This window comes from Lagopus muta, chromosome 1 (genome assembly GCF_023343835.1).
Source record: "Lagopus muta isolate bLagMut1 chromosome 1, bLagMut1 primary, whole genome shotgun sequence".
Lineage (NCBI taxonomy): Eukaryota > Metazoa > Chordata > Aves > Galliformes > Phasianidae > Lagopus > Lagopus muta.
The window spans coordinates 141,340,643-141,359,218 of NC_064433.1; the positions used below are offsets into that span (position 1 = coordinate 141,340,643).

At 38.0% G+C, this 18,576-nt stretch overlaps 1 protein-coding gene across 3 annotated transcripts; it reads right to left on the bottom strand.

Annotated features, from left to right (window-relative positions):
- Positions 1–37: 37 nt before the first annotated feature.
- ERCC5 (ERCC excision repair 5, endonuclease) lies at positions 38–17,124 on the bottom strand. 3 transcript variants are annotated; one of them, XR_007374646.1, is made up of 18 exons: positions 16,991–17,124; positions 16,586–16,690; positions 15,393–15,568; positions 14,772–14,887; positions 14,587–14,679; positions 13,392–13,452; positions 12,373–12,516; positions 11,262–11,469; positions 10,059–11,000; positions 9,380–9,612; positions 8,922–9,041; positions 8,432–8,645; positions 7,464–7,608; positions 6,226–6,428; positions 5,348–5,430; positions 3,444–4,033; positions 1,169–1,247; positions 38–137 (listed from the first exon to the last, which is right to left on the bottom strand). XR_007374646.1 is itself a non-coding variant. In XM_048933909.1 (16 exons), the coding sequence occupies exons 2-16, from the start codon at positions 16,671–16,673 to the stop codon at positions 3,500–3,502; spliced, it is 3,360 nt and encodes a 1,119-aa protein (XP_048789866.1). In that variant the 5' UTR covers positions 16,674–16,690; positions 16,991–17,124; the 3' UTR covers positions 3,389–3,499. The 3 variants fall into 3 exon arrangements, 2 of the variants coding, with proteins under 2 accessions (XP_048789866.1, XP_048789873.1); XM_048933909.1 differs by lacking the exons at positions 38–137; positions 1,169–1,247 and having other exon boundaries at positions 3,389–4,033; XM_048933916.1 differs by lacking the exons at positions 38–137; positions 1,169–1,247 and having other exon boundaries at positions 3,389–4,033; positions 16,586–16,686; positions 16,991–17,123.
- Between the last annotated feature and the right edge of the window lie 1,452 nt (positions 17,125–18,576).

The following is an 18,576-nucleotide window of genomic DNA, read 5'->3' on the forward strand; positions in this document are numbered from 1 at the left end:
AATTATTTTATGAGTGGTTAAAAATTAGAATCAATTCAAATCAAGATTAGAAGGCTTACGATTATTTGAATGGGAAGGTAGCAGCTAATTTCTGAAGGAAAAGAAAAATTGTACCAGCTCATGTAGTTTGATTTAGCCTGAAAAGGAAGGGAATAACCAATTAGCAAAAGTGGTACACAAGTAGGAAGCAGGACCTATTAACAATACACAAAACAGAACTTGTATGTGCAAATGTACAGATACAGAACATACACAGAAAAATGTAATAGGGAAAGCATGACTGGGCAAAGTTTAAACAAGAAGCTGCAGCATAGTGTGATATAAAAAGAAAAAGAACAACTCAATGTTCAGCATCTGCAGAAAATCAGACAACCAGTGTTCTCAAATTCTTGGTGCTTTATTATCAAAAAAGGATTCACTCATAGGATGAGTGAATAGCACAGAACAACCCTGTCTTGTTAGAAAGCATACATGATACACTGCTAATGTTACACTACAAAAGGCAGAGGGGTTAAAACTTTTCACAGCAGTGCCAGCAGGCATTAACCTATTTCAAGGTGAAAAGTAAATTAGCTGGCTTTTATACAGTACTGCAGCATGTTCAACAAAAATACTGCTACTGCATTTATGTTTATCTATGAACTTTGCAATAGTAACAACATTATGTGGGAAACAGAGAAGGTAGGCTGAGTAGAACTGAAAATCATTGGGTCTATATTCAGAACACTAAGGAGCATTAGAAACGAGTGTGAAGCAGTGTTACAGACATTCATCAGCTTATCATCTACTTCAGAAGTATGAAAAAGACAACTTTTCTTCCTATTTAGAAGATGAAAGTAATGGGTTGATTATCAGTCCTTCAGTATTCTGAAGTACAAGCAATGCTGTACTGTAAGATCAATCAGTCTTAAAGGAAATTTTTTATTTTATGTATTTATTTATTTTAGTTCTGTGCACTCTTTTCCCCTTCTAAAAATACTCTAAGTTATACAGAACTACACAACCCGTCTGACTTCAGCATATTAATTCAGTAGTACTACCAGCAGCTAAAAACACACAGGTGCAGAACAGTTCAGTTACTGACTTACAGAGTGAAAGGCAAATGATAGAAAATAATTGGAGTAAAACACACAGCAAGCAACATTGACTGTGTTTCAGTTAACATTACCTAAATCTCTGCTTCTATCTTCCCGATGACCACACTCAACAAAAATCCTTGTTTGTCAAATTGTTTGCTTCGCAGTTAGCTGCCAGGCAGTTCCAGATAGAAAAGTTCTGAAGTGTGCATTACATATTGCCAACATCCCCACACCAGCAGCAGTAATAAATCCTGACAGCTGCAGCAGGAACCCAAAGTAGGCACAAGGCACCATGGCTATTTTATGTAAGGGTACAGAAGATCTCATAACAGCAGTAGGTACCTAGTTAGGGGAGCTCCAACCAAAAAAGTAACCAATTTCCAAACAGTTTTGGCAGTAACAAGACAGTAGCAAGGTTGTTTTAGTAACTTCTCATTGTCACTAAAAAGTAACTGAAGAACAAAAAGTAATTCTTCACAGACAAAGGCTTCTTCCAAGCACAAAGGGCCACTTTACCAAACAGGAGTGCATTTTGTGCATATGCAAACACATACTCATAAAAAAATGCAGAGCAGCAGCAAGGTACAAAACCTACAGTTGAATATTCAATTCAGACAGCTGTCAATGTACATAAATACAAATGCATCACTCCTCTTTTCACATAAACAAGATGTAGATTTCCTCAACAGACTGCAATCACTTAGTGCCACTGGAACAAATGGAGGTAACTTTAAGACCTCTCTTTGTTTAGAATACAATCTATTCAGGATAGAAACTACCTCTTTACTTCACCACTTTTCAGCCAAATTTTAACCTCAGCTCATGTTTCTTGGTGACACAGAATAATAATTTATTATACAAGAATACTGAACAAGCCTTACAGAAATCAAAGATGTATCTTATCATATTTCTATATCTAGAAGCTATTAAACAAAACAAGGCCTGATCTACCCTTTAAAGTTAAAACAGCAACACTCAAGTAATCTGCAAAATAAAGCTGTAAACTGGCTGTCCAGACTGAGAATATACTTATAATGTGACAATCTTTTACGAAAGTACTATTTTTCACCCAGAAAAAGGGATATTTTTCACCCAGAAAACACTCCATTATACATTAGACTTTGCAGCTAGAAGGACCAAATCCTACCTAGTGAACCTCAACCCTTCATCCTTCCAGGAAAGGCTGATGTTTCACAACTTAGCTGCATGGACTTTGACTTTCAGGCAATGAAACAGTGAGAAATTCCAAAAAAATAATAACTGAGAGATCAAAAAGCAAAAAGGATTAAAATGTAATGTAAGAACATGTGTGTGATTGGCAGCAATCGCTGTTTTTCCATCTTAACCCACAGGAGCTATAAATAAATTCTATAATCAGAGAGAGAGGTGAGAGAAAAAGAAAGTCTGGATCTAGCAAATTATTTATCTCATAAAATAACCTGACAAGAGTGCTGCAACCAGTGAATCTGTATGCCGGGTTGTTGAAGCACTAGCAAGAAAGTAGTTTTCCAGGAAGAATCCCCTGCACTTTTAATAAAAACCTCCCCAAGGATGAAACTAAAGCAAGGGTGGGCAGGGAAGTGCTGGGTAGGGGGTGGGGTGCAGGCTGACAGAATCCTGCTGTGTGGAGATACAAGGATAAAGAAAAAAATCTGGCTTGAATTAAGACAGTTTCAGAAGGAGCAACTGATATGCCAAAGGGTTTGGGCAGGAAAGCAAATGGAAATATTTCACACACGCCCACATAAATGCTCTAAGGCAAAATCTAAGGGACTTGTAAGAAAAACTCCATACTACTTCTGAGCATCACTTTTGGAAACAAATGCTGTCTGTGGCTATGCTCAAATAATTCCACGTCTAACATGTAATTTACATTCAGAACATACAATCTATAATTGCTTATCAAATTTACTCTACTGTACTATTTTCCATGACATATTATGAGGGTTAATGTTGTACCATAAATGATTCAATAATCAACTTTATACTTTGAGCAGGCATGATGCAGAGAATAAGGGAACCAAGACTAATAGAACTTATTTTCTTTCTCTCAATACCTAGAAATAAATTAAGTCATTAAGGTTTTATATAAGTGTGAAGTTCAGGGTGCAACAGGTTGCATGTGATTTTAATAGCTATTTTATCTCAGTGAGAATGCAAATGAATAGATACAATTTTGGGCCTAAACTTATAGTTACATGAAGTCCAGCATACAGCTTTTATGAGCAATTGTGATGAAAGTATTTTTTTTTTCTTGTTTAAAATCCCTATTTAAATTCTGGACACAAAGACAATTCATGACAAATGCATGATTAATAAGGATAATTTATTGCTTTTATACCAAAAAATCATTAGAATACTTACAGAGTTTAAGTAATAAAGCCCATTTACATAGTCTGCTTTTTTATGACTTCTTTCCTTTAAGACCTCCTCTTCTTTCTTCCTCCCATACTCCGTGATTTTTGTTTTCTGCCCTTAAATACAGGTTTGGCAGTCACCAAAATCATGTTTCCCAGTTCTTCATCCTCACCACTTGAGCTACTGTAGCTCTTTTTGTGGTCTGCTGTCTCTGTTTTAGAGGCAATTTTCCTTCTTTTGTCTAAATCTCTTTTTTCTGATTCTTCTGCTGAGGAGTCACTAGAAGTTTCTGAAAGATGCAAACTCCCAACAAAACCACCTCCAAATAAATGCACTTTTCTGGAATCTGAATGCTTTCTTTTCTTTCCAGTTTGAACTTCTGTCACTATGCCTTGATGATCTGTGCAGCCTGAAGCACTTTCCCCTTTCTTTTCCTTGTGCTGACTAAGTTCTTCCTCCATAGCAGCAGTAGCCTCTGAAACTTCATCATTTTCCTTTCTCTTTAGACAACTCACAGCTCTGCGTAGTCTCTGACTTTTAATAGCTTGTTTTTCATGTTGTTCTAATCTGAAGAATGAATCAATTCGAAGCTGAGTCTATTAAAAAACAAAACAACAACAACAAAAACAGTGAAACAGCTTTGGATGCTTTTGTGACAGAAAGTTAGTTGTTACCTAAGTTATAGTACAAAGCATTATAAATTAAAGCAGGATAAAGACTAACGAAATCAGAATGCACACAGATAATAAGATGTATGATTCCAGTAATAACTGCACATTATTATAAATTATGCAATGAGAACTTTGATAGAAACTAAATAATGGGCAAAATGAGTGAACTTTTTAATTAACATTGCGCATGTGATTTTACGTAGAAACACAGTTCTATTTTAAAACCTGATACAGAGAATCTCTGTAGTGTTCTTCAGTATATCCTTGCAAAAAAGTGCTAAGCTGCAAGCTGTTAAAACAACAGAATGTTTATTAAGGGGATACTGTTAGTGCACTTTGTATCTGCATACGCTACTGCAACAAAATGCTGTCATTTGAATGGAATTGTATCACGTGCTGCTACAGATTTGAGAGTAGAACTAAAAGTAGTCAAACACAATGGATCTACGTTAGCTACAACTAGGCTTGCTGTACAGACTATGCTGGTCTTCTATATTATCCATAAAACTGGCTAAGAGACAGATGCTTCCACAGGTTGCTCTAGTCAGTCTGAAAGTATATGGATTTAACCTGTTTTGTGGTACTTTTCACTCCTTTGACTGACAGAGAGAGCCTAAAAGATTGGTGTAGACTATATCTCATTGATAGCAGAAGAAAAGAATACGAGTAAACCATTTTATCACTGACTTTCAGAGTATCACAGCATGCATCACTATTCACTTTTAAGTTGTATGAAAGTTCACAGCACATTTATTGGTGAAGAACAATAATATTATAAAGGGGCTCTTGATAAATGCTTCATTCCGCACTTCTCCTTACAGAATGAGTGTGGTATTCAATGGTCCATTCCACTTAAAATCTTCACTAAAATCTTACGGGCATTCTTATGAATCATTTTAAGATTCAATATAGTGTCTTTTAAAAGCACTAAATGTACTGGAGGTACTTGTAGTTCTATTTATGTCCTGCAACCTGGATTTGAGGTAGGTACGTGATAAAGCTTTATATCAACTATGAAAATTGCAACCACTGAAATTAAGTAGAATGCCTCACAATAAACCCGATCATAAAGAAATAAAATCTAGAGAATCATTTAAAGATTTTAAAATATAAATATACATTAAGATATAAAATGTCCAAATCCCAGTTTCTGAGAAACATATAGCCTTGCTGTTCATTTCAAAATGATTCTTACATTTTTCCAGCTAGCCTTAAGGTATACATTGCTCTGTACCATACCTGTTGCAAGTTCAGCTGTTTTATCACAGGCAAAAGGATGTCATCTGTCTTTGCCCTAGTCCAGCCAAAGTGATCTTTACAGAATATGCAGAAAGCTAAGGAACATTACAAAATGGATATTGCTACTATTTTGTAAACACAAAAATAGAAATTCTGCAAATAACCAATGCCTAGAGGAAAGTTTCTTCAGAGATTTTACTACTACAAAAACAGAAAATATCTTAAGTTATTAAAGCCAAGTTATGTGGATGATTCTAATGTTACGCTATGTATTTCCATCATGACATTACATCTCTGTTAGGTACAGAACTCTAACATCAGCATTTCCAAAAGCATGTCTTCATAAAGAAAAAGTGCATTTTGGATATGCAGCATTGTCATAAAACACAACATCTATAAATAAACCTTATTTTTACACTTACAAACACTGGAATTTTGGTTTACTGTTTAAAACACTATTAACTCTGTATGCGTTGCCATCACTTTTCAACAATTCACTGCAGCTCAAGCTACAACTGTTGCAAGAAATGGCATTATTGCAAAGAATGTGGTGAATAAACAGGTTTTGAAATCTACTTGTGACAGTACAGTTATAGAATTATAATGTCACAAGTTAGTCAGTTCAGCAGTAAGACCCTGCATTCAGAGTGAAGCAGAAGGGCAGCACGGCCTCAAATGCCATGTACATATATCTACATTTTTTTTCAATTCCAGAGTTAGTATCAGTGTAGGAATGTACATTTAGATGGGGGTAAGGAGGTCCGTCACACCAGTGAGATGCTAAGAATTTGACACTCTGTTACTGAGGCACTAGCTAGCTATACGAACTTTAACCTGAGTACTTTTAGCTAGCAATTCCTGTCTTATAGCAAAAGGATATTCTCTAATCTGCTCTACATCAGGCTTTCCCCACGTGAATGAGCCCCTTGTCTCATCCACCACAGGCTTCAGGTATGCTTCTGCCACTGCTGGATTTGGGAAACCTGAAGAAAGCTGCAGCTCCCGCAATTTCTTCTTGACTTTGGTATCACGTGGATTAGGTCTGATTTTCTTATTCTTCTGAGCCTCGTTCCACCACTCACTGAAAAACAGAGAAAAGTATTCACTTGTTCCCATAAAATGTAACTTGAATTGCCAACAGCCACTTTGCTATCTTAAATGGCTTTAATCAGACTCCCTACTTCAGCTACTGCAAGATATGAGATAAGAGATTTTCGAATGATAATGGCCAAAAGGGCATAAGAATCTGAAAGTAAAAAGGACAAAACATACAGTAAACACAGCCATTGTCAGCCAAGGTAGCAAACATTACCTGGATTCCACTTTAGAAGCCAAAGGGAAGGACACCCCACATGTAACAATCATTCTTTGGAGTTTTTTTGGTATAAAAACCAGAGATCAAAAAAACAAACATACAAACTTTTAACCACTCTGAGCAACCTGGTTTAGTGGCATCACAGATTCATAGAATGGCCTGGGTTGAAAAGGACCTCAAAGGTCATTTAGTTTCAACCCCCCTGCTATGTGCAGGGCCACCAACGACTAGACCAGGCTGCCCAGAGCCACATCCAGCTTGGCCCTGAATGTCTCCAGGGATGGAAGGTGCTTCTGTGTACAGCAGAGGAGTTGGATCTGGATTATCTTTAAGGTCCCTTCCAACAAAAAGATTCTATGAGTCTGTGATTCTCACAACTGCCAATACAATTGGCTTGGCACACTCCAAACTTTGTTCTTCCCCACAGCCTACCTGTCTGTCTCTTTCCAGGTCATCAAGTCTCTTTTCTCTATGGGAAAGCTACAGCACCTTCTCACATGCTCAGGGAGAAACAACCTTGACTCCACTAGGGATCCAGCTCTGCAATGAACTTGGAGGCAGTTGCACAGTTTTAAAGCTGTTCTATTGTCTTCACTAGTCTTGCTGTAACTGCTGCATCAACACATCGTTTTGATTACCTGCCATTTCAAGTACCGATACAACGGATTACATATTTTATAGTTCAGTTAGCCTCCTTGATGATGGTCACACATTTTGTTGTATACTTAAGAGCAAAAAGTATATTGACCAGAAAATACAGAAAAATATGAAAGAAAAACAATAAAATTCAGCAAAGCATACGCAAATTTTAGAAGAGGTTCCAATCCATGTCCAGGAAATTCATTTAAGATCTCCATCGCTGTTACAAAGCCAACATTTGGGATTCCCTCAGTGTAGTCACTTCCAAGCAAGTATGCCAAATTAATTAACTTGTTTCGATCTAACCCTGTAAAAGAAAGAGTGTAAACCAAATACAGCCACCGCATTCCTCATATGTTCCCTTACAAATTAAAAATACTGTATTTTCTGAAAGACAAACAACAAAAGAAATATACATGCATTAACATCCAGATTTGCTAAATCATATTCTAGAGCAGTGTTAATAAACTACTGCTACCTCAAGCACCATAGCTGCATTTGCTAATTAAGCACAGTTTGCTATTTTACTCTTCTCAAGTAAACTACAGTGGCATATCTAAGATAAGTAACAATAAGTAAAATAATAGCCTTCTCTTTGTTGAGAAAAGAAAACAGAGATACATTTTCCACTGCACGCTGAATTTCCCATACTGAAGGTATTAATATGATTTCAAAGATCATAGAGTGATCTTTCAAAGATCAGAGTGACTTTAAAAAGAGTTACAGGTTGTTTTTTTATTATTATTATTGTCTCGTTTATGCAGAACTAGTTCATATTTTCTTCAATATGCTACATAACATTAAAGCTCAACAGTTCATCATAATTAGCAAGAATCTGATTAGGAAGTTCAAGAACAATAAGAAGAAACAGCTGTCAATATTAACTGAAAAACCTTCTTACATAGTACATAGGATCCCTTTTTAATTGTTATGTGTCAACATATCCAAAATAAATTTCCATCTGGCAATAAAAACAGCAATCCAACTGAATGTCTTTAGAGACTTTCCAAAGAACGCTGCATTTTATGCATGTGTTATCTGTTTCTGTAGGAAATCCAACTTCAGAAAGATACATGGCAAAAAAAAAAAGTGTCTTATCAAAGATTGTATCTACAGTCACTGGCCCTTACCCAGCTGGTTTTGAAAATCAACATACTGGTAATATTCCACATATTTGTTTTGACTGAAGAAATTTTTATAAACATGCCGTGCACCAAATAACCAAACATCACTATCATCAGTGATTGTTCCAGAGGTCTGATCAGTGAGGTCCAATACAGCACACTGTGCCTCTGCTTCCATAGGAGCTTCAATGTACGGAATGCCGAATAGGCGGAGAAGCTCCTGTAGGATGAAGACAAAACAGTTAATACTTCATCTGAAAAATGGATTGTAATATACTAATACGTGACTCAAAAAAAGCCAATTTCACAGTTAGGAGGTAATTAATATTTCAGAGCAAATCCTAATTTCCACTAAAAAGTACTAGACACAGAGACTGAGAATCTCCTATTTTAATTATACAAAAAAATTAAGTAGGAAGAAAAGGAAAACATTTGACTGTAGGGGTGGGAGGGCATGTCTTATATTGTATCAAACTGAAATGATTCAGTGAATTACCTGGCTTTCCAAGAACATTTGCCCCGTTACAGAAGAAGCAACACGCTCCTGCTGTTGTTTTTGAGACTGAAGCATTTCCTGTTCAGCAGAAAGGTCATTTTCTAATTCTTCTAGATCTTCCTGAAAAATAAAACAAGTTTTTGGTCATTTCAACCATTTTATACTTTATCTAATAATACCTATGTCCACAACTAGTAGTATAAGCTCCATTAATTCATGTCAGGAAACAGTCATAGCTTCTCTTATGCAGTAAATTATAAGGTCATACCTAAGTCTCCTCATCAGGAGGACACTTCTCCTGATTTCAGGTATTGTTTAATTGTCATCTTTAAAAAAATGCCCCTACAGAATTTAAATAAATATATTACAGTTATGAAAAAGTCCCCTGATGGTTTTCCTTCAAAAGTATTTCGCGACATAGCACTTAACTATCAGCTTAAGACAAGTATCAAAGTTACCAAACTGATGTCTTGCCACTCATCTCCTGCATCTCTAATATTATCTTCTTTTTCAGCATTCTGACTGCTTGCCAGTTGCACTTCATCAGAATCATTCAGCAAGTTCTGTGTGACTATATCATGTCCATCTTCCTCCCTTTCCGAAAGTGCTGTTTTATCACCCAGTCTCTCATCATATTCAGTAGAAAATTCATCCTCGTTACTGATCACATCATCCACTTCAATGAAGCTTCCTATAAGGGGAGAACAAAGAGTTCAGCTTCTTGCTGTTTGTTTAAAAAAAGATGTGTTTCAACTTATTTTTTAGTGGGGCAGTGGGTTGGTTTGTTTTTTGTTTTGTTTTGAGGTTGGGTTTGCTGGCTTGGTTGTTCTTTTGCTTTTGCTATATGAAATAAACAGATAAAAGAACTGTGAAACAAACAAACAAAGTAGTTAACCATCCACATCTAAGTTAATCGAGTTCAAGGTATAGAAAAACAATCTTTCCTGCTTTTCCATATTGTGTACCCAGGCACGGCACTATAGGGAAAATATAGCTCAGATTTTCTTCCCAATTCCAGTGTATGTAGGAATAGATCTGTTTAAAAGCATTTCTTACAAGGTTAAGGTTAAATTCAATTGATTTCAAATACAGTAAGGCTTTATCTTTTTATCTTTTTATCAATTAAAATGCACATACCATCAGAATCACTGTCTTCAGACTGTAATGTCCCTTCTCTTCCCTCCTTAGGACCATCTGTTGGTGGAAGAATTTCAGTTTCCTTTTGTACCTCAGACACACTCTCTTCTGTTTGTGAATGAACTTCCTCTGTAATTTCACAGATTTTCAAGTTTTCCTCGGTTTTAGAAAATCCTGCTGTTTCACTGTGAACCAAAGGCCCTGTACTAGCTTGTGAAGAGGAACAGCTTGGCTTCTGAATGCACAAGTTCACATCCTTGTCTTCCAAATAGGTTGAGTCTGTTTTTGAACCATTTAATTCTGTGTCTACAACTTCTTTCCCTTTTTCAGTATCATCAACACAAGAGTAATTTTTATCTGTGGACATACTGGTGCCCTTGGGTGTAATACAATTTTTTCCCAACTCCTGACTCTTTTGTTCAAATTCAATATCCTGCACAATTGCTTGGTTTGATGAATGAATTGTAGATATAAGTATTTCTTTATCCTCTTTCACTTCAGGAATCTGATCTTCCTCATCTGAGCTACTAAGAAGAAAATCCTTCGCTTTTGACCTTTCTGTTTGCACTCTATCAGCTCTAACAGTAACAACTTCTTCCTTTTCATCATCATCATTCAGAGCATGCTGAATTGCCCGCAGTGTTCTTGGAGACACACTGCCTTCTTCCATTACAGACTGAGTCAGGTTTAGTCGTTCTTTATCTTCATTTCCCAGTTCTTCTTCTGAGCTGCTTTCCACCATTGCTGCCTGGATAGCAAGCAATGTTTGGGGAGAGGGTGGTGCTGTGACTACGCTGTTATCTTTGTCTGTCTGCAACTTGTCAGATGCAATTAACTCTGCATTAGCTGGAGATTCATTTATTTTATTCAATTCAGACCTTTCTGATGAGGGTCCTGCAGTAGCTTCCAAGTCTTTACTAGCATCTTCTTTTGCTTGAAAACCTGAAAAAAATAGGTTTTTTTTAAGATAAAATGCTGTTTTATACTAGCATTCCACACTACATAAGAAAAAAAAAAACAACCATCATTTGAAGATTAATAAGCCAGTTTTCTACATTTGCCAATCATAGTCAATTATGTCTAACAGTACAGTAAATTTCACTACATACACCTGTAAACAATATTCAGGTCTTTTCTTAAAATTAAAAGCTGCAGACTGCACACAGTGAATAAAAGGTTCTATAAAGTGAAGACCTGACATACCTTTTATTAAGATATAGTGAGAAGAGTCTTCAGAGATTATCCTCCTAGATTCCATTTCTTTCACAAAACCACCTTCATTGTCATATTGTGTTTGGATTTGACCCGAGTGCTGCTGATTCAACTCTTTTTGTACATTTTCTATGCACCGACTGAGGTGACTCTTCTTAAGCAAACCCCTAAGCTGGTACTGGGAAAAGTCACTGGAGTCCTTAATCAAAAAAAAAGAATCCAAGTCAATTTTTCAAAAAATGACACTAACTGCACCTTTAAAGCAAGCACAATTACCATGCTCTGGAAAGCCTTTTAATAGAAGTATTTTCTTATTTCCTTTAAGTAGGCAACATTTGGCATTTACTGACTGCTGCACTCACAAGTGACAGTGCTATTACTGCTGCAATACACAACAGAATTCTAAAAGATACCATTAAGGAGTTCTGAGTGCTGGTTAAACACAATGAGATCTAAATGATGTGATCAACAAAAGCGAGCTGGCTAACAGAACTAGTCCCCATCTTAACAACAATGCAATTATAACAGAATCCACATGTGGGTGGTTTTTAAGATGCTGTCCACCACAAAATGGTGCTTAGCTTGCACTGAGGCACAAGCTATCATTTCATCTGATACTGTAATTTAAAAATATTTGTGCTCCAGAAAGCCATTCTACAAGTAGCACTGTAGGATTCCCCACTCATCTCAGAATGGCTTTGGTATCACATATAAGTTACAAACATGCAGGTCTTTTTGCAGTTGTGAGCTCCCCTAACAATCTGGGGGTTTGTAATCCAAGCTGCACTCATTCTGCCTGACTTATCCGCATTAGCAGCAGGTTCCTTGTAACTGAAACATTGGGCATAATGCTGCTGAGGGATGACACACAGCATGCTTTTTTCATTCTTGCCAAACCAAATTAGCAATTTTAGTAGAAACCAAGAGATAGGACACTGAATGCACACATAGGAAGGATCTGTTAGGAGTCATTACTTGCTTGCTTTTCCTCCCCCCTTATCATAACGTTTCTCATTAAATAGAGTATGTGAGTAAAGCTCTCCTGATGTGATTCATCTGTAATAGAACCACCACAATGGCTTGACACTATTTTAAATATTACCTCTGGCATTGCTTCAAATAATGTTCTGTTTCGTTTAGTAAGTTCCTTCATATCAGACAAGATCTCATGCTTTACTTCCGGAGGCAGCTTGTTAAAATCTTCTGAATCTATATCTATAGCATGAGGGTTTTCAAATAATTGTTCCTATTAAAAAAACAGGAAAAATATATACATTAATTTTGTATGACAGCCTAAAAACAGTGAAATATTTTCATCATCCTTTCAAATTAAAAAAAAAATAAAAAAAATAAAAAACAACTATAAAATCTTTGTTACCATTTCCTATACTGTTTGATGCACTCCATATAAACTACAACTTTAAAACTTGGTTTCATTCTTTCCATAAAAATATATTCAGCATGAATCACAGAAGACAGTCTTAGAGCCTCAGCAAGCCTGGTTTTATCCTTCCAAAGAGGTTTGGTTGTTTTGGTTTTTTTTTGCAAACTACCTCCAACACTGACAAGTGTTTCCAAGAGAGTTTATTTAATGTTGGTTTTGTTTGTTTGTTTGTTTTTGAAAGAAAAAATAATTTTACAATTCATTACACATTCTGCTTAGCTGACGTGTTTCTTTTCTCCTCTTCCTCTAAGATCAGCGCATCAGAAAGGAATACAGAGTTTGTCTATGAAAACTCAAGGACCAATGCATTTCAATGTCACTCTGTACTCAGGTAAGTATGCAAATTCTGTTCAATATGCTGCTTATCTGCACATATACACGTGAAAAAATGCACACATTTCATTTTTTGATATTACAGAAGACACACTCTTATTCCAGAGAAAGTAGTTTGAAGACATAAAAATTCCTATTCTGCTGTGTTCAAGTGAAGAAAATTCCTTTTATGTTTTTAGATTTGTAGGAAATCATGGCATTCTTAAAATCACCTTGCTTACTTGGTCAGTAATGCTATAGTAACACCTATACCATCAAACTCAAACTTTTTTTTTTATTTAAAGAAGTATAGCATTTAAATGACGGGATAGTTCACAATAACAAGGGAATTAGGACGTATTTACCTGCAGTAGCTTTTTCTGGGTCATTCTTATTTCCCATTCTTTTTCTTCTTCCTCCTCTGAGCTAAAAATCACAGCAAGAAAAAAGACATTTCCTCAGGTAAATGAAATGTGTATTTTAAGCAAAAGGATATTAGCCTTCCCTCCCTGACACTTGGAAAAAAAAACAAAAAAAAAACAAAAAAACCCCCACACAACAGCAAAGTACGCACACACAAATAAAATAGATTAGACTGAAGAGGACTTCAGAGATCATCTAGTTACAATCCCACAGCTGTGGGCGGCGTTGCCACCCACTAGGCTGCCCAGGATCCTATCCAAACTGGTCTCAAACACCTCCTCAGATAAGACAACCTGCCCAGGCATCCTGTTCCTGTACATCACCATCCTCTGCATAAAAAATTTCTTCTTAACATCTAACCTAGGTCCCCTTTGGATTTAAAGCCACGCCTCTTATCCTGTTACTATCAAATCATTTAAAAAGTCAGCCCCCTCCTGCTTGTAAGCTCTCCTCAAGTACTGGAAGGCCACAATTAGGTCCCTCCAGAGCCTTCTCCAAGCTAAAGAAGCCCAGCTCCTTCAAACCTTCTTCACAGGATAGGTGCTCCAGCACTCTGATCATCTTTGTGGCCCTCCTCTAGATCCACTCCAACAGCTCCACATCCCTCCTGTACTGGGGACCCCAGGCCTGGACACAGTACTCCAGATGGGGCTTCACACAGGCAAAGCAGTGGTGGTCAATCATCTCCCTTGCCCTTACTTAAGATGTCACATATTTGACAAATACGTCTACTTCTGCTTGGTGCATCTACACCACTGGATGAGGGGACAATAACCAGCATCCAGCTGTCACACACCAGCTACCCACTTGAACAGTCAGGTTCATTTACTCTCATAGATGTAGACACAGAAAGCGAGGGAGCACTTTCTGCCCTCAACAAGAATTCAGGGTAGAAATCTAATCTACAGGCTGAAAGCTTGTTCTATTAGTTACCCTAAAATAACTAGAAGGCCCCTGGATCCAAGCTACAATCCAATCTGTCCAAAAAGAAATTGAAATGAAACACAAACTGAAGATATGCTACATATTAAGGAATCATATGGATCAAAAATCTTCCAACAACTTCAAAAACAGTATCTTATATTCTTATCTCATTTTACTATAATCATTTAAGCTATTTTTCTTAACTCTACCTACCTGTTTTTCTCTTCATCCTCTAAAGAGGGCAGTACATAAATATCATCAATTTCTTCTCTTCGAACTTGTGAAATACTGGGATAAACTTCATTGCTTAGGGAAAAAAAAGAGGACAACAATGATTTTTAGCTACATAAAACTTAGCTGCCACATATAAACAAAGGCAAAATAATTTTTATTCCTGCCTTTTGCCAGAAAGAGCAGCTTTGATAGCTTGTCTCTTCAGAAATGTTTTCAGGAGTTTCTCTGCAGTTTTCCTGGAATCACTGACGGCCAATTCTTTTCTGTGCCTTCGCTTTGCCTGTGAACAAAAAACACCAGTTAATTTTGCTGGATGCTGAAGATATGCATTGAGCGAACAACACTTATAATTCTGCATGCTAAGCCTAATGAGCAACTCCTAACTCACTCTACATAGACATAGCCTTCAAATCCTCTAAGTCTGGGTCAGTGGCCTCTGTGGGACTGCAGTGTTTTTCAGGTTCTGGATACAAATGCTTGTAAGAGTCATGTTCAGATCCATTCTGAAGTAGAAGTCAGTCTTTTGCCATCATCCACCTCTCTACAATCTGGCAGGTGTGAAAATCAAACCTGAAAATATATCAATCAAAAGGGAGAAGCTGCATGCTCCAAAAGCTGACAAAGACTGGGATTATGAAGAACGTCTGGACAACAGTGTGCTTCAAGCCCTCCCACCCTCATGGCTGAGAAGTATAAACAGAATCCAAGGAATTTTAAAATGGCTACTCAGTATCAACAGACATGCACCATATTTTATATTGCAGTGACTCAGAAAAGGTACATACCAAGGTCTGTCTCTTCAGAAGTGGTGCCTCCCCATCAAAAACAAAGACAGGCCGAATTCGAAAGAACAGCAACTTGCAGAGTCGATTAAAAAGAGTGAGGAGATGAGCATTTTGTATAGTATTACCATGACGATCTCTGACTCCCTTTATTGCCTGGTTCAACCAAATACTGATATCTTAAAGAATGGTTAAGAGGAGATAATATGATATAGACACAAGATTGCATGTTAACAGTTTCTATAAAGTGCAAATTTGACGAAGTGGCGTGCTGTTCCATGCTTGGCCTACTGAACCCACTGTTATCCATATATTTGTGAACTTCAGAGAAGAATAAATCCTGCTTCTCTTGCCCTGGACAAAAAGTAAAATTGAAACTGCTGTGCAGCAAGCATTATTTTCTCAGTAATGTTTATAAATAAAAGAAGGATAACTTATTTCCACATCTTTCTAACGTTTTTCCAGTATTTAACCAAGTTTATATGATAGGAAAGCTCATACAGAAGTTACAAACGATTAGCAAAGAGTAATTTGAGTTGGAAGGAACCTTTAAAGGTCACCTAGTCCAACTCCTTGCAAGGAACAGGGACACTTACAGTAGGTCAGGCTGCTCAGAGCCCTTTCCAAATTGATCTTGAATGTTTCCAGGGATGAGGCATCCACCACCTCTCTGGGCAACCTATTCCACTGCTTCACTCACTACCCTTATCATAAAAACTTTTTTCTTTATTTCCAACCTAAATCCCACTGAAAATGGTTTTAGTTTGAAACCATTTCCCCTTGTCCTGTCACAGGAGACACTGCTAAAGTCTATCTCTTTCCTTCTTATAGCCTCCCTAAAGAGCTGCTTTCAGGTCTCCCTGGAGCCTTCTTTTCACGAACATGAACAGTTCCAGCTCTCTCAGCCTGTCCTCACAGGAGAGGCGTCCCACCCCTTGATTCATTTTCATGGTGCTCCTCTGGATGTACTCGAGCAGGTCCATATCTCTCCTGTGCTGAGGACTCCACATTTGGACAGAGTACTCCAGGTGAGGCCTCAACAGTACATAGTAGAAGGGCAAAATATCAAAGTATTGTCACAATTTAAAATAATTAAAAAAACAAAACAAAACAAACTTGTTTATATAGAATTAAGTGAAGTGGTTTGAACAAATTCTCTTACAAATTCAGCTCCTCAGCCTTACTTTAAAGGATACCAACAGCAAGAATTTTTCCTTCCAGTATTTGTGGGTTTATAGGTCTTCCAGTGCACTCCAGCAGTTTCCAAAGCCCTTGAACTCCCATTGTCCTTTCTTAGCTATCTTGAGAGAGAAGAGACCATGAGGCACAAAGTATAAAACCCAAGAACCGTATGAACCGCTGGAGTTTTACCACCGAAAACTCAAGAACATTGTTACCACAAATAACCCAAAGCCGCTAACACCGTCCCGTCGCTTCGGATGGCTCCCTCAGGGTTTAACACCAGAGAACCCCCAGATGTCGGTCAAGCGCGACACGGGTCTGCGCTCCCCGCGGCCGCCCGGTACCGCCCAACCGGTCTGACCCCAGCGAGAGACCGAGCCGCCCTACGGACGATCTTCAGGGCGCGCAGCACCGCTCACCTGGCGGCGCAGGAAGAGTCTGGGGGCGGAGTCCGACGCGAGAGGGGAACACGATCCAAGCCGAGAAACCCCCACACAGTCTCCCGGCCTCCCTCTGCGGAGTGCGCATGCGTGCTCACCGCCCTACCGCGCTGCCCGCCGGGAAGGGCAGCCGGCGGGGTGGAGCAGGGCGCTGCGATAGGCGGGGCGGCACCGCCCTATACGGCTCTCGCTAGGACAGGGAGCTCAACCTTTTAAAGCGTTAAATTCCCCGTCTAAATTCAGCTTGCACAAGTTTTCACCTGGAAAGCGCCTACGTTTTCAAGAGCTTTGTTCAACCATCAGCTTGAAAGCTGTAGGATGCTAAGTAGCAGAAGGGTATGCAGCCTTCTGAGTATGCAAAGCAGTCCTGACCCCAGGGTTAGTCAGCTAAACAGGCTGGAAAGAAGGAATAAACTCTTAGGAAGAGTGCTGAGGTGCAGGCACAGTCTGCCCTGGGAGGTGGTGGAATCACCGTCCCTGGAGGCGCTCAAGAACTGTGTGTGTCTCCGAGCCTGCAAGCTGATGGTTGGATTTCATGATCTTGCAAGTCTTTTCCAACCTTAATGATTCTGTATGCTAATCCAGTCCTTCATTCACCTATTTTCCTGAAAGTCTTCCATCAACGTATCTTACCAAGATAAAAGAAACAAGAAAAAATAGAAAACAAATTTTATTGAATGAACAGAAGTCCGAAAGTCTCCCTCCCATTTTTGGTTAACAATAGCATCAACCTACAAAAACCCTGCATTACGTGACAAATCATTTTATGTAAAAAATAAAAATCCTTGAGCAGGTATGAATGTCTGCACACAAAGTTACAACCATTGAGATGCATTTGGGCGAACAATTGAATAAACCAGAAAGAAAAGGAAAAAAAAAAAAAAAAAAAAAAAAAAAAGAAACACTGCACGTGGACACCCAAAAAGACATGGATTGTTTGCTGGCATAGAGGTATATCATAAGGGCTGCCAGCAGTTTTGGGCACTTGCATCACCTTCATACAAAATTAAGAGAGCAGCACAAAAACAGCAGCAGTTTTAAGACTGAACAAGGAAAAGAATTGCCAGCAGAACACTCTGTTCAGCCAGCTCATTGGGCTCAGGTTAAATGCAGCTTTATAAAACTGATTTTCACAAGTTTGTGTTACGCAGTCACTGCTCACCAGAGCTCACAGGATAGGAAACCTGCTACTGTATCCACAGAGCAAAAGCAGTAAATGACCCTCTTCAAACTTTCCTTGCCACCAGCAATTCTTCTCAGTCTAAAACAGGTATCTCACTATGGGAAAAGTAACTGGGATCTACCTACAAAACACCATTATCTGACTCAGAGAATTCTACTGACAACTAGATTGAGAATATACATTCATTTTGTTAATCTGACAAGGTTTTCTAACCTATGTAATTTCTTTCTTTTCACTGGATATCAGCAGCCTTAACAAAATGGAATGCTAAAAAGGAAGGCAAATGTTTACTTTTATCCTTATACCATATGCAGTATAAGCCTTTTTATAAAGTCATATAGTACATTTTCATGCTTCTGAATATCAAGTATTTTCAATGAAA